General features: G+C 34.9%; 1 protein-coding gene and 1 non-coding gene across 3 annotated transcripts; both read right to left on the reverse strand.

The window, feature by feature from the left end:
• Positions 1–930: 930 nt before the first annotated feature.
• On the reverse strand, positions 931–7884 carry LOC132168658 (sugar transporter ERD6-like 5). Its single transcript, XR_015911368.1, has 18 exons — positions 7541–7884; positions 5758–5820; positions 5428–5517; positions 5063–5122; positions 4002–4066; positions 3854–3919; positions 3691–3766; positions 3525–3589; positions 3203–3295; positions 2975–3055; positions 2811–2895; positions 2682–2725; positions 2529–2591; positions 2378–2437; positions 2237–2290; positions 1577–1636; positions 1274–1388; positions 931–1139 (listed from the first exon to the last, which is right to left on the reverse strand). It is a non-coding gene; the product is annotated as a sugar transporter ERD6-like 5 (transcript).
• A 1768-nt stretch (positions 7885–9652) lies between these two features.
• Positions 9653–15994, reverse strand: LOC132168964 (sugar transporter ERD6-like 5). 2 transcript variants are annotated; one of them, XM_088512940.1, is made up of 18 exons: positions 15926–15994; positions 14667–14725; positions 14318–14407; positions 13821–13880; positions 12862–12927; positions 12713–12778; positions 12553–12628; positions 12392–12456; positions 12072–12164; positions 11873–11953; positions 11710–11794; positions 11583–11626; positions 11434–11496; positions 11281–11340; positions 11132–11185; positions 10388–10447; positions 10040–10154; positions 9653–9902 (listed from the first exon to the last, which is right to left on the reverse strand). In XM_088512940.1, the coding sequence occupies exons 2-18, from the start codon at positions 14694–14696 to the stop codon at positions 9763–9765; spliced, it is 1248 nt and encodes a 415-aa protein (XP_088369066.1). In that variant the 5' UTR covers positions 14697–14725; positions 15926–15994; the 3' UTR covers positions 9653–9762. The 2 variants fall into 2 exon arrangements, with proteins under 2 accessions (XP_088369066.1, XP_059436043.2); XM_059580060.2 differs by lacking the exon at positions 15926–15994 and having other exon boundaries at positions 14667–14729.
• Between the last annotated feature and the right edge of the window lie 32 nt (positions 15995–16026).

Raw genomic sequence — 16026 nt, forward strand, 5'->3', positions numbered from 1 at the left:
TTTAAAGACTCATATATATAATTTTTCCAAAAACATACATATGATATTTAATTGCTCTAAACAGATATTTCCATTCAATCACCCTCAAACTTGTATTGAGGTTGCAAAATTTACACTGATACCAGCCACTTCTTGAGAAATATCAGCATTCCTTCCCCTAAAGGCGTTGTAGAGAAGTTTCAAACTCTTTCCCCTTACCAATTTTTAGTGTTTTAATCGCTTTAAAACACTGAGTCTTTTCCCATGGTCTATATAAACACCTTGTTGCATTATTTCTGATAGATCTGAAGGCTATTGTTTTGTGAGCTAAGAGAGAGAAACTTCTCATATACCAGATGCCTTACATTGTTAATCCTCTTAGAGTTTATAGAAAACCACATGCATGTTCTAAATCCTTCAGCTACTAGAGTTCTGTGTTGCAGAGGAGACCAAGTAAAAGATTAACCGGAGTTCTAGAGCTATTGGGTTAGCAAACTAACGGGTAGTTTGTTTGGCTGTGAGTCATGTTTTTACTAGAAAGGTTTTTGTGAGTATAAACTGATTGTATTATTGATCTTCAATAGTGAATTGGTTTTCTGAGTTTGACTTTTCCGAAGTGGTTTTACCTTTGGCGCGTTCTTTTTTTTCACATGAGTAAGAACAAATATAAACAAACAACACTGTTAAAAAAAATTTTAAAAAAACACTGTTACAAAAATAGAAAAAAAAAATTACAAAATCAAAAATACAAGGGACCAAAAAGAAAATAAAATCTTGAGATTAATCCGGAAACAACTTAGGAGGGGATCCTCGAAGGCGAAGAAGGCAATTAGAAAAGCTGTCAGCGATGCTGGTTGTAGAGGCCCATGGTAGATATTATGAGTATTAAAAAAATAAAAAATAAAAACAATTTTTAACTTAGCTTCGTGAAGAGACTAAAAGGTAGATGTATAGTGGTAGAGGAGACACCATTTGGGGCAGTGAATTAGAGAAACATCATTTTCTTTCCTCCCATCAATTAGAAAGAAATACTTCTTATTTCAGAAAATGTGCCATTGATGCTTGTATTTCTTCCAGGGCTCGCCCCTTGGTCTCTAGTACAAATTTTGAAACGAATAAAACAGCGAAACCACAAACGCCCGAGAATATGAAAAATGTGCATGATGATGTAGAATGCCAAAACATTCATGTAATTTTACAGAAGAGGGAGCAAGCAAGAAACATTTTACAAAATATGAAAGTGCATCATAATCTATTAAGTCCATGGTAAAATTGAAAGTGTAGAAACAGTCACCTGATGTACTCCATTCCATCATAAAATTGAAAGTGTACGAGGTAATCCAAGAGCAAGACCCGTGCACTAAAGTCAAGAGGCTTCCACTTGTTCCCTTGACGTTTATAGGGAATATCTGAAACAGAAAGTCATCCATGAGTTAAAGCTACATACCCCTACTTGCTTATGCAAAATCAATAATTTTGTAGCTTCTAAATAAGTATGTGTAAGGTTTTTCAGACGGTTAAAGCTTTTCTTTTCATAGTAAGGAATATATATATATATAAAATTGTCAGAGGAATCGGAGTTCAATAAGTTACATACCTCTGACATTATAACCCATGGTAATCCTCCCATACCTAATGTGTAAGCCACACTGTACCCCTGCGTGGATTATTTGACAGTCAATTACTGCATCTCAATGGGATCTATCACTATGTAAATCTTAGTCTAGCATTGGAGTAAAAAAGAACTGCGAACATTCACTTGTTACCTTTAAGAATTCAAAATGATAAGTGTAACACTGAGTCTCACATTGGGAAGATAACCCACATAGCGTTGGTGGAATATAAAAGCACTTATGGGTACTAAATTTTACATCGGTTCCTTGGTGAGATTAAACTTTATAATTGATTCTAAAAAACTCCAAATTAACAAGTTATTTTGATGTGATAATGCAGGTAACAAGTTTAAGAATTCAAAAGGAATAGTATAACACTCGGTCTTACATTGGAAAGATGAGTAACTTACATAGAGTGTGTAGATTATGAACCCACTCATAGATGCTAAGTTCTACATTGAGTTCTTATCAAGTGATACTGAGCTTTATAATTGATTCCAAATAACTCCAAATTAACTAGTTTTTTTTAAGAGATAGTGCATATAATGAGAGTTATTGATGTGTATTTGAATATGGAAGTAAAAAGTAATTTGATTTTCTAAATTTGAATTGAAACTTAAGAAATCTGTTGTGAGTGCTCTTACCAGGATCCCAATTAGCACCAACATGGGAGTGAGCTCTTTCAACTGGTTGATGTCCTGCTCATAACAAAAGCTTTTAAAATATATGCGGATAACATAACCACAGACAGTCAGAGTAGCTCTGAATTTGGTTCTGATAGAAACCTGAAAGCAGAATGACAAGCCTACAAGGAAGCAGCTGAAGCACATTCCAGCAGCAGAGACCTGCAAGAATTGGTAAGATTTTATTGCTATCAACCTGAAAGCAGAATGACAAGCCTACAAGGACTTTAAGCTGAGTCTCTGCCATCCTCACCAAAAGAAGTGGTCGTCTGCCTGATCTATCTGCCAAGATAACACCCACAGCGGCAGACGGAATCTGCAAAATAATGTTTTGGTGAATGGGAGATGTACCAAGCGGAATCATACATCCCCTCAAAGTCACAGATACAGTGAGCCAATTAAGTACCTGGATGATAGCCATTGATATAGTCCCAATGCTACTTGAAAAACCTAGCATAAACCGGAGCTAGTAGTAATCATCATTTCTTCATTTTTCAGTACTACATGAAACAATTCTTGAAGCCATTAAATTTACCAGCTTCTAAAAATATAGAGCTTGCATAAAAAGCAATTGCATTGGCCCCTCCCAATTGTTGCAGTATCATCAACCCAAGTCCAACCTAAACCAATTTAAGTAAAATATCTATAAAAGAGTAGACAAGCAATGAAAAGTAAAAGTATCACAGCGGTGAGACTTACAATGAGGGAATGAACATATCTACGTTGGAACAAGTCCAGAGTTCTAGCTTCTGAATGCTTTTGAAGGGTTTCTGTAAAATCCTGCGAGAAGGAAGGAGCATATCTCATTTTCTCGTGGCTGTACCAAAAAAGTTAGTTAATAAAACATAACCCCTAAGAAATCTTTCCTCTAGTTAAGTTAATAGAAAATACACTCTCATGATTAAAACACAAAATCACCAAGGTTACTTTGATATCAGCTGCTTCTTGTGAGATATCAGCATTCTTCCCCCGAAGACGCTGTAGAGCAGCTTCAAGTTCTGGTTCTTTACCTATTTTTGCCTGCAGACCACTTGTACTCATCATTTCAACATCCTAATAGATGTTCACGTTTTCTTTACAGAAGAAATTAAACCAAAGAGAGCAAGTATAAATTTAGTAGATGTTTTCTCTCCTGAAAGCATACTTGAAAAGGGCCATGAGAAACATATTAATTAAGGAACTCGTTGTATTCTTTTTCATCAGACAACCAAATTCCATATAAATAACTTCAACAGAATCTTGGACTCACCAACCATCTAGGAGACTCTGGAACAAAAAATAGTCCCACAATTTGTACTAAACTTGGAATAGCACCTGAAAATAAAATCAATATTGTGGATAGAACTATATCATTTTAGGATTAATTTATCTTCACATTAAATTTACACTTAGAAAAGGACCAACAAACAAGGTACCAATTAAAGCCAAGGTGCGCCAGGAAACGATATTTCCAATGAAATACATAAGTGAAATGCCGCAACAAATCAACAGCTGCATATTTGATGAAACATAGGGTTGTGAACAATGAGTTGGCTTTTCAATTTAAAGCTATAATTAATGATTTAGTTATACTTATACCTGATAAGCTGATGTAAATTGTCCCCTAAGATTCTTAGGTGTTATTTCTGCAATGTATACAGGTACCTGTTTGGCTATCAGAAATTAATCATTATTTGTTGTTTTCTAAATAGGTAAATCAACTATAAAATCTAGACTGGTGAGTTACCACATAGGAAATAACGCCACGCCAATACCAAGGGACAGTCTTCCCAGATCCAACCACCAAGCATTCTACATGAAGCATTAAACTCTATTAGTAGCTGAAACCCAAAAGAGAGAAATGTGAATGGAGTAATTTTCTTCACTTGGTTCATACTGATTTTGGAAAAACAAAAATGGTTTATCTGCCCCTAGCCTTCATCAACATACAATAAAGTAGCAAAAAAGGAAGAAACTTAAAAGACTGATTACAATAAATATTGACACTATGATTTCCAGTGTCCTATTTGTTAGGTCTAAAGTATTGGCTCATTCTGGTTATCAAATATATAAGGGTTTTAACTTAGGGTTTGTCAGCAAGCTATCAGAAAGTTGTCCTAAAGCTACACAAATTATTGAAGGGATTTCAAGAACCAACACAAGAGGACCTTTAGAAAAACCGTCAGATAGATGTCCTAACGCAGCTCAGGCGGGTAAATAAAGAATTCAATGTAGAAGATTTGCTAGTGAGGATTGAGGAGTTGGAGTTGTCGTGGGCAAGGAGACAAGCAAGGGGTTTGTCTGCGTACATATAGTTTTAGGATTTTGCAAGAGGGTTTATAAGTTTACTATGCATGTCTGAATCTTTCTTTAGAGATTGGTTTTCTTGGTTTGACTGCATCGGAGTAGTTTTAGTTTTAAGCTGCTCAAAAGGTTTCCAATTGTGTTGATTGTGTTTGATGAGTTCTTTTTTGTTGATGAATTTTTATTAACTACTACAGAATTTGTCTTAAATTTGCTGCATATTGCATGTTGTGTGCTTAGGGGTTAGATCCTGATCCTTTCACTATTTTAGGGAATGTTAACTGAAAAAACTTGAGATTAGAAATTAATTAGAGTAGGAAGAAACTCTTTGCAAAACTTGGTTAGTTGGGGATTGGAACTCATTCTATGGAAAGACGTTGCTTCCATCTGCTTGAAAGAGGAAATGTGAAGACAAGATGAATTGGGAACATTAATTGAACATATTGGCAACCAAATGCAGCATTATTTAGGGGAAGGTAAGAAAAGTAGTGAACAAAAAAACACCTTTCCAAATGCTATAGCAAGCCAACCTGCAAGGCCGAATATTTCCGAGAACCACATTGCCTGCATTACAAAAGGAATAATAAATTCCTTTTAATGTTAGAAGATATGACAAGATATGACAAACTCCACTAATGATATTGCTCCACTCTCATCATGTTCCACTACATTGATATCATGGGGCACTTCCAAAAGATATGATGAGATTCATTATGATGTAACTTTAGTTTGTTGTACGGTCTAGTTTGTTCTATAAATGAGTGTAAGAACCTCTCATGTAATGTATCAAGGAATTCAACTCTTAAAGTGAAAGAGTTGTATTATTGCTTGAATTCCTTGATACAAAAAAAGTGACTAAAGAAACTTACTCCTCTTCGACCAATAACATCCGCTATCTTTCCATTTAACAATGCACCTATAACTCCTCCAATGGTTAGTGTAGAACCAAAAACTGAATACTGCAAAAGACAGAAAAAAGTAGAAGATTGATTGCAGTGATGACAATTAATCATTAAAGGGAAAATTCAATATAAATCTGCAAGCTATAAATACATTTGTGCATGTGATCATGTGTAAATTTGTCAACGTGCCTACAAATACTAATAAAACAAGCACATGATTTTGTGTGAGGATAAATAAAAGAAAAGTGAAAAACTAAAAAACTAAAAATAAAATGATGAATTATATATAGTACTTACATCAGCCACAGACAGACCCAAATCTTCCATGATTCCGGATTCAGCAGCTGATGAATATCCTGACTTCAAACCAACCATAATACATATATGCAGACCAAGTAAGCCAACCCCACAACCAATGCTCCATAGAACAGACCCTTTTTTTTTTTTCCTTATTATTATTATTTTATATAAATATATAAGAATCTATGATTATTAGATATATAATAGATACAGTACACTGCAACGAGTATAACTATATAATAAAGCAAGAGATCTGCTATTCTTCCATTTTTCATTCATCTTTTTTTACAAATTTACTATTTAATCTGTAAAACCTACTTCTAATAGTAAATTTGAAAAACAAAATATGGATGGAGACAGATAAATAGCATTTCTTTACGAAGCAAACTCTTCAAGTGGCTTAACAGTATATATATATATTTTTTCACTTTAATGTTGTTTAATTTTTTCTTTTTTTGAGATTTTTTTTTTTTTTTTTTTTTTGTTAAACAGATCCAAGAGCCGAATGTGTAGACCTGGCCTATGGGCCTATTGTATGGGACGATGCCCACCAATGACAGGCTGAGCAACCTACACAATCCCCATCCCACGGTCACCTCCTTCCAGAACCAATATGTTTCACCCGGCTATAGTAATAAATTGAAAAAACTTCACTTACCTCCGAAGTTTCAACAGTTTTACGATCATAACTTCTAATTATCAATTTTTGCAATGTATGTCAATATTTATACTCTAATGTTTCGGCCTTTTTTAATTGCATCCCTACTTTTAAGGTTTAGAGTTAAATCAAACAAACAGATGAAATATCTCTTATATTCTTGTAAAATTTATGCCCATAAAAAAAAAACAAAAACAAAAACAAATACATCCTCACTAGAGCAAATGTTGACTTTTTTCTTTTTCTTTTTTCTAATTAAGGGGTAATTTGGTTATTTTTGCATGATTTAATAAAAAATTATAATAGAAAGGTGAAATTAAAAGGAGCTAGCTAGAACTTTGATTAATACTGGTATTGCAAAAATTAATAATTTGAGATTATGAATAAAAAATCATTGATAGCTCTGAATCAGTGAAGTTTTCATACTAAATTTAGAACCTTATTTATTTTTATTTTTTAGTACATAACACAACAAAACGAAGAAAATAGCAAAAAACTAAACAGGCCTAGAGCGATGAAATGAAGGAGGGTCATTCCCACTTTTTCTCAGTTACTTGAAGAAAAAAAAAATCATAAAGTAGAAATGCTACCTTAAAAAAAAAAATAGAAAAAAAATATTAAAAAAAAAAAGACCTATTACAAAGTGACATGTCACAACATATATGTAAGATTATCTAGTATTCCTTAAAAAGAAAAGACCTAAAACAATAGTGAAGAAGTGAGTGCGGCGACAAAAAAAGTTAGCCGCTACTAACCATCAGTAGGGGCGAGATTGTTGTCACCACTACTGACCATCAATAGCGGCGACATTTTGTCACCGCTATTTAAAAACATCAGCAGCGACACATGGCCCATTTCAACCTTTTTTGCGGAACAAAAAAAAAAAGTCATTAGCGGCGACTAAAAGTCGCCGCTATTGAGCATCAGTGTTGGATTAGTACCAGCAACTGAATAGCGTCCAAGGGTCGCCGCTATTGATAAATAGCAGCAACATTTAGCTTATTAGCGGCGGCTTTGGGTCGCCGCTAATGAGCTAATTTCTTGTAGTGGTGTTACATATGTTTGAGCCCAAAAAAGGAAAACGTTAACGCAAATATAATGGTTGTTGGTAATGGCACTTACAGCGCAGCCTACGCAGAGTGAACCGCAGAGGGCGACCATGGTGCTAAGTACAAGAACAGGCGTGGCTGCTCCCCTGTCTCCAACATATCTGACGGCCTTTCCTTCGTCTACAATTGTAGACCTTGGCAATAATTCTTCTTCCTCCATGCTTTCTCTCGCCATTTTTAATGCATGGAAAGTAGTGGGAAATTAAACATGAAGAAGAAGAAGAAGAAGAAGAAGAAACAGACAGACAGAGAGTTTGTCGGGAGTCGGGACCGAACATACGGGTTCATTCAGGTGGGTTTAGTGTTCCATGCTTCCTCCTAAACTCAATGGGGGGCGTGGAGGGTGGGGAGGAGGGATATTTGTATAAATGGGATGGGGTGAAGAGGAATATGATGGACTTACAGGTGTAAAGTAAAATAAGTTGAACTATGGTTGAGAAGTACGTAAGGCAGTGATGCTGGGATAAGGCGACAATAATAATAATTGAACAAGAAAGTCCTAAATCCCTCTTTAGGACTACTGTTCAAGCTTTTCATCTTTTTTCTTTTTAGGGCGGTAAAATGGGTGGGTGGATCTGTTAGAATATATGATTTGATTTTATCAATTACAATCAATACAAAGATATTCTCATAATATCAAATCTCACATTATATATTCTTAGGTGTTCGGTCTATGGCCCCCACAACTATTGCTCCATATAACAGACATATATTGCAAAAGATAGTCAAAACACACAGTTTCATTCAATCTTTTTATCTTGAGTTATTTGGAAAAAGTAAAATCATACATTTAATAATACAAAAAAAAAAAAAAAAGAAAAAAAAAGGGAGAAACAGCAGTAAAGAAGTGAGTGTCATATATGTTTGACCCCCAAAAGAGAGAAAGAATTGCAGCGGAGCCTGAGCAAAGTGAACCGCAGAGGGCGACCATGGTGCTGAGCACAACAACAGGGGTGGCTGCGCCCATGTCTCCAACGTATCTAATGCGCTTGGCTTCATCATCTACAAGTGTAGACCTTGGTAGTAGTAGTCCTTCCTCCATGATTTCTCTCCCCATTTTTCATGGAAAGTGGGAGGACTTGTTATATATATTTGAGGGAGAAAGAGAGGCTGACAGACAAGAGAAAATTTGTGTTTGGGAGAGTTTGTTGAGGCCTAAAGTGGAAGACTTTCAACTGGGTAGCCATTTTTTGCATTTTAAATTAATGTCATCACATCATATGTTCCTATTCTCAACGTGCCATGAAGATGCCCATATCAACTTTCAAAGACTTAGTAGTCCTTTGATCAACTGTTGTTTAATTAGTAGTCTCAAAACAATTATTCATTCCATTCAATCCCTCTCAAACTTGTATTGAGGTTGCAAAATTGACACTGATACCAGCCACTTCTTGAGAAATATCAGCATTCCTTCCCCTAAGGCGTTGTAGAGAAGTTTCAAACTCTTTCCCCTTATCAATTTTTGGTGTTTTAATCGCTTTAAAACAGAGTCTTTTCCCATGGTCTATATAAACACCATGTTGAAGTATTTCTGATAGATCTGAAGGCTATTGTTTTGTGAGCTAAGAGAGAGAGAGACTTCTCATCTACCTATGCCTTACATTGTTAATCCTCTTAGAGTTTATAGAAAACCACATGCATGTTCTAAATCCTTCAGCTACTGGAGTTCGGCGTTGCAGAGGAGACCAAGTCAAAGATTAACCTGGGTTCTGGAGCTATTGGGGTAACAAACTAACGGGTAGTTTGTTTGGCTATGAGTCAGGTTTTTACTACAAAGGTTTTTGTGAGTATAAACTGATTGTATTATTAATCTTGTGAATTGGTTTTCTGAGTTTGGCTTTCAAGAAGTGGTTTTTTATTTTTTATTTTTTATTTTTTTGTATTTTTAACATGAGTAAGAACAAATATAAACAAAAAACACTGTCGCAAAAATAGAAAAAATTACAAAATCAAAAATACAAGAGACCAAAAAGAAAATCAAATCTTTTGACATTAATCTGGATACAACTTAAGAGGGGATTCTCGAAGGCGGAGAAGGCAATCAGAAAAGTTGTCAACGATGCTGGTTGTAGCATCTCATGGTAGACATTATGAGCATCAAAAAAAAAACATCATTTTTAATTTAGCTCCTATGAAGAAACAAAAAGGTAGATGTATAGTGGCCAAGGAGACTCCATTTGGGGCGGTGAAGCAGAGAAACACCATTTCAAGCATCAATTTATTTCCTCCCATCAATTAGAAAGAAATACTTCTCATTACAGAATGTGCCATTGATGCTTGTATTTCTTCCAGGGCTCGCCCCTTGGTCTCTGGTACAAATTTTGCGACGAATAGAACAGCGAAACCACAAACGCCCGAGAATATGAAAAATGTGCCTGAAGAGGTAGAATGCCAAAACATTCATGTAATTTTATAGAAGATCGAGGGAGCAAGCAAGAAACAGTTTACAAAATATGAAAGTGCATCATAATCTATTAATTCCACGGTAAAATTGAAAGTGTAGAAACAGCACCTGATGTACTCCATTCCATCATAAAATTGAAAGTGTATGAAACAATCCAAGAGCAAGACCAGTTCACTAAAGTCAAGAGGCTTCCACCTGTACCCTTGACGTTTATTGGGAATATCTGAAATAGAAAGTCATCCATGAGTTAAAGCTATAGACCTACTTGTTTATGCAAAACCAATAATTCTGCAGCTGCTAAATAAGTATGTGTAAGGTTTTTTACACAACAAAAGGTTTTATATATATATATATATATATATATATATATATATATTAAAGATAAATAAAATAAAATAAAATAAAAAGAAGAAGAAGAAATTTGTCAGAGGAATCAGAGTTTAATAAGTTACATACCTCTGACATTATAACCCATGGTAATCCTGCCATACCTAATGTGTAAGCCACACTGAACCCCTGCGTGGATTATTTGATAGTCAATTACTGCATCTCAATTGGATCTATCACTATGTAAACCTTAGTCTAGCATTAGAGTAAAAATGAACGGTAAACATTCACTTGTTACCTTTAAGAAATCAAAAGGAAAAGCGTAACACCTAGTCTCACATTGGGATGATGAATAGTTCACACAGAGTTAGTAGATTATAAAAGCACTTATGGGTGCTAAGTTTCACATCGTTTCCTTACTAAGTGAGATTAAGCTTTATAAGTGATTTCAGGGAACTCCAAATTGGCAAGTAATTTTGAAGTGATAATGCAAATCTGGCTAATGCTTTTCCTAAATTGTTACAAATGGTATTGTGTGGTCACGAAGCATTGCATGAGATGTTCCTGACAAGGACTTCAGGGATTTAGGAAAGGGAGATTGTAATACCCTGATCCCACATTGAAAAGATGAGTAACTTGCATAGAGTGGGTGGATTATGAAGCCACTCCTAAATGATAAGTCCTACATTGATTTTTTACCAAGTGAGACTGAACTTTATAAGTGATTCCAGATAACTCCAAGTTGACTGGTATATTTCAAGTGATAGCGCAAATAATGAGAGTTATTGATGTGTATTTGAATATGAAAGTAAGAAGTAGTTTGATTTTCTAAATTTGAATTAAAACTTAGGAAAGCTGTTGTGAATGCCTTACCAGGATCCCTATTAGCACCAACACGGGAGTGAGCTCTTTCAACTGGTTGATGTCCTGCTTATAACAAAAGCTTTTTAAATATAATCATTCAAATATGCGGAGAACATAACCAGAGACAGAGTATGTCTGAATTTGGTTCTGATAGAAACCTGAAAGCAGAATGACAAGCCTACAAGGAAGCAACTGAAGCACATTCCAGCAGCAGAGACCTGCAAGAATTGGTAGAGTTCATTGCTATCAACTTATTGATGAATTATACCAAGGACTTAAAGCTGACTCTTTGCCATCCGGCCCATCCTCACCAAAAGAAGTGGTCGTCTGCCTGATCTATCTGCCAAGATAACACCCACAGCGGCAGACGGAATCTGCAAAATAATGTTTTTGTGATTGGGAGATGTACCAAGCAGAATCATGCATCCCCTCACAGTCTCATATACAGTGAGCAAAGTACCTGGACGATAGCCATTGATATAGTCCCAATGCTACTTGAAAAACCTAGCATAAACCAGAGCTAGTAATCATCATTTCTTCATTTTTCAGTAGTGACATGAAACAATTCTTGAAGCCATTAAATTTACCAGCTTCTGAAAATATAGAGCTTGCATAAAAAGCAATTGCATTGGCGCCTCCCAATTGTTGCAGTATCATCAACCCAAGTCCAACCTAAACCAATTTAAGTAAAATATCTATAAAGAGTGGACAAGCAATGAAAAGTAAAGGTATCACAGCGGTGAGGCTTACAATGAGGGAATGAACATATATATGTTGGAACAAGTCCAGAATTCTAGTTTCTGAATGCTTTTGAAAGGTTTCTGTAAAATCCTGCGAGAAGGAAGGAGCATACCAAAAAAGTTAATAAAACATAACCACTAAGACATCTTTCCTCTAGTTAAGTTAATAGAAAATACACTCTCATTAAAACACAAAATCAGAAGGTTACTTTGATATCAGCTGCTTCTTGTGATATATCAGCATGCTTCCCCCTAAGACGCTGTAGAGCAGCTTCAAGTTCTGGTTCTTTACCAATTTTTGCCTGCAGACCACTTGTACTCATCATTTCCACATCCTAATGGATGCTCACATTTTCTTTACAGAAGAAACCAAAGAGAGAAAGTAGAAATTTCAGTAGTCTTTAGATGTGTTCTCTTGAAAACACACTTGAAAAGGCCATGAAAAACATATTAAAGAATTCAACACATTCTTTTTCTTCACACAACGAAAAATCTGTATAAATAACTTCAACAAAATCTTTGGACTCACCAACCATCTAGGAGACTCTGGAACAAAAAATAATCCCACAAGTTGTACTAAACATGGAATAGCACCTGAAAATAAAATCAATGTGGATAGAACTATATCATTCTAGGATTAATTTATCTTCAGATTAAATTCTCACAGAGAAGGACCAACAAACAAGGTACCGATTAAAGCCAAGGTGCGCCAGGAAACGATATTTCCAATGAAATACATAAGTGAAATGCCGCAACAAACCAACAGCTGCATAATTGATGAAACATAGGGTTGTGAACCATGATCAGTTGGCTATTCAATTTAAAGCTATTATTAATGATTTAGTTATACCTGATAAGCTGATGTAAATTGTCCTCTAAGATTCTTAGGTGTTATTTCTGCAATGTATACAGGTACCTGTTTGAGTATCAGAAATTAATCATTATTTGTTGTTTTTGAAATAGGTAAATCAACTATAAAATGTAGAACTGATGAATTACCACATAGCAAATAACACCAAAGCCAATACCAAGGGACAGTCTTCCCAGATCCAACCACCAAGCATTCTACATCAAGCATTAAACTCTATTAGTAGCTGAAACCCAAAAGAGAGAAATGTGGATGGAGTAATTTCCTTCACTTGGTTCATACTGACTTTGGAAAAACAAAAAATGGCTTATCTGCCCCTTCATCAACATACAATAAAATAGCAAAAAAGGAAGAAACTTCAAAGTCCGATTACAATAAATATTAACACTATGATTTCTAGTGTCCTATTTGTTAGGTCTAAAGTATTGCCTCATTCCAGTTATCAAAATAAGGGTTGTAACTTTTTAAACACAAGTGTTTAGGTGTAAAAATTAGGGTTTGAAATTTCAAGATTTTATACCGCCGTCAGCAAGCTGTCAGAAAGTTGTCCTAGCGCTACACAAATTGAAAGAGTTTTTTATTGTGTTTGATGGAGTAATGATATAAGGAGGACTAGAGTCTTCCCAAATGTGATGTGACTTTTAAAATCACCATTGAATTTAAGATGAACATTATTAAATTTTGATCTATTTGTGATTTTAAATGACACATCACATTTGGAAGGATTTTAAGGATGACTCTCTAGCCCTCCTTATATCATTACTCGATCTGTTTGAAGAGTTCTTTTTTGTGAATGAATTTTTATTAACTTCTACAAAACTTTTGTCTTAAATTTGCTGCACATTGGGGGTTAGATCCTGATCCTTTCACTCTTTTAGGGACTGGTAACTGAAGAAACTTGGGATTAGAAATTAATTAGAGTAAGAAGAAACTCTTTGTAAAACTTGGTTGGGGATTGGAACTCATTCTATGGAAAGTTGCTTAAAGAGGAAATGTGAAGACAAGATGAATTGGGAACATTAATTGAACATATTGGCAACCAAATGCAGCATTATTTAGGGGAAGGTAAGAAAAGTGAACAAAAACCCACCTTTCCAAATGCTATAGCAAGCCAACCTGCAAGGCCGAATATTTCCGAGAACCACATTGCCTGCATTACAATATCAACAAGAAATTGAAAGGAATAATAATAACAATAATAAATAAATAAGATTTCATTTTTAATTCACAGTAAGCCCTGAGATACAAAAAATTTTCTGAATTTTCTCAAGTGTTACAATATCAACAACCAAATGCAGAATTTTCTGACGTGTTACTTTCTGACACGTCAGAAATTTCTGACGTGCCACGAAGTGACATGTCAGAATTTTCTGACGTGCGAGAATGAGACACGTCAGAAATTTTTCTGATGTGCCACAAAGTCACAACCTGACACGTCAAAAAAAATTTTGACGTGCCTCTACTGACACGTCAGAAATTTTTCGTTTCTGACACCCAAAATTTTAACGCCCCACACACGTCAAAAATGCCCCATCAGAAAACCCATGTCAGCAAAATTTCCCTTTTTTGTAGTGTAAAGAAACTTACACCTCTTCGACCAATAATATCCGCTATCTTTCCATTTAACAATGCACCTATAACTCCTCCAATGGTTAGTGTAGAACCAAAAACTGAATACTGCAAAAGGCAGAAAAAAGAAAAAAGATTAATTGCATGCAGAATTGACAATTAATCATCAAAGGTTTAAAATCCAAAGAAAATTCAATATAAATCTGCAAGGTGCAAATACATTTGTGCATGTGATCATGTGTAAATTTGTCAACGTGCTTACAAATACTAATGAAATAAACACATGATTTTGTGTGAGGATAAATTAAAGAAAATTGAAAAACTAAAAGACTAAAAATAAAATGATGAATAATTAATTAGTACTTACATCAGCCACAGACAGACCCAAATCTTCCATGATTCCGGATTCAGCAGCTGATGAATATCCTGTCTTCAAACCAACCATAATATCATATATTCAGACCAACTTAGCCAACCCAACAACCAATGCTCCATAGAACAGGTTCAACAGACATTTTTTTTTTTTTTATATGAACCTATGATTATAGATACAGTACACTGCAACGACTATAACTATATATATAATAAAGCAAGAGATATGCTAATTCTTTCAATTTTTCATCCATCTTTTTGTAAATTTATTATTGAATCTGTAAAACCTATTAGATAAATTTGAAAGATAAAAAGCTTTTTTTTTTTTTTCTTTTTTTTTTTTTGTTAAACAGATCCAAGAGCCGAATGTAGCTGTGTAGACCTGGCCTATGGGCCTATTGTATGGGACAATGCATGCCCACCAATGACAGGCTGAGCAACCTACACAATCCCCGGCCCACAGTCACCTCCTACCACAGGGCCACAACCAATATTATTAAGTTCAAATAACTGTTTTTGTTTTTTTTTTTTTTTTTTTTTGACATGTCCGCACAAAAGGGGAGAGGGAGATTCGAACTAGTGACTTCCACTTCACTAAGTGTGGTCCAAGCTGATTGAGCTACCTCTGGGGGACAATTGCATCCCTACTATTAAGGTTTAGAGTTAAATCAAGAGACAAACAAATGAATTGTCTCTTATATTCCTGTAAAATTTATACCCTTAAAAAAAAAAAATCCAGTCCTCACTAGAGAGGCAAATGTTGACTTTTCTTCTTTTTTTTTCCCCTAATTAAGGGGTAATTTGGTCATTTTTGCATGATTTAATAAAAAAATTATGATAGAAAGGTAAAATTAAAAGGAGCTTTGAATACTGTCATTGCAAAAATTAATAATTTGAGATTATGAATCAAAAATCATTGATAGCTCTAAATAAGTGAAGATTTCCTAAAATTTACAACTTTTTTTTTTTTTTTGTGAGTACATAACGCACACAACAAAACGAAGAAGAAAGTAAAAAACTAAACAGGCCTAGCTAGAGGGATGAAACGAAGGAGGGTCATTCCCACTTTCTCTCAATTATTTGAAAAAAATAAAAAATAAAAAAACTATTACAAAGTGACGTGTCACAACATGTAAGATTTTCTAGTATTCCTAGAAAAGGAAAGACCTAAAACAGTAGTGAAGAAGTGAGTGTTATATGTTTGAGCCCGAAAAAGGAAAACAGAAAAGGTTGTTGGTAATTAATGGCACTTACAGCGCAGCCTGCGCAGAGTGAACCGCAGAGGGCGACCATGGTGCTGAGTACTACAACAGGCGTGGCTGCTCCCCTTTCTCCATCATATCTGAAGGCCTTGG

Source organism: Corylus avellana, chromosome 1 (genome assembly GCF_965113065.1).
Source record: "Corylus avellana chromosome 1, dhCorAvel1.hap1.2, whole genome shotgun sequence".
Classification (NCBI taxonomy): Eukaryota; Viridiplantae; Streptophyta; class Magnoliopsida; order Fagales; family Betulaceae; genus Corylus; species Corylus avellana.

What these genes read in the sequence shown, in the direction of transcription:
- LOC132168964 (XM_088512940.1), bottom strand. Translation starts at nt 14,696, where the DNA reads ATGGAAGATTTGGGTCTGTCTGTGGCTGAT. An exon ending in AATTTACATCAGCTTATCAG is followed by an intron (nt 12,629 to 12,712) that starts GTATAACTAAAT and finishes TCAATTATGCAG; the next exon opens with CTGTTGGTTTGTTGCGGCAT. An exon ending in CTCTATATTTTCAGAAGCTG is followed by an intron (nt 11,627 to 11,709) that starts GTAAATTTAATG and finishes GGTTTATGCTAG; the next exon opens with GTTTTTCAAGTAGCATTGGG.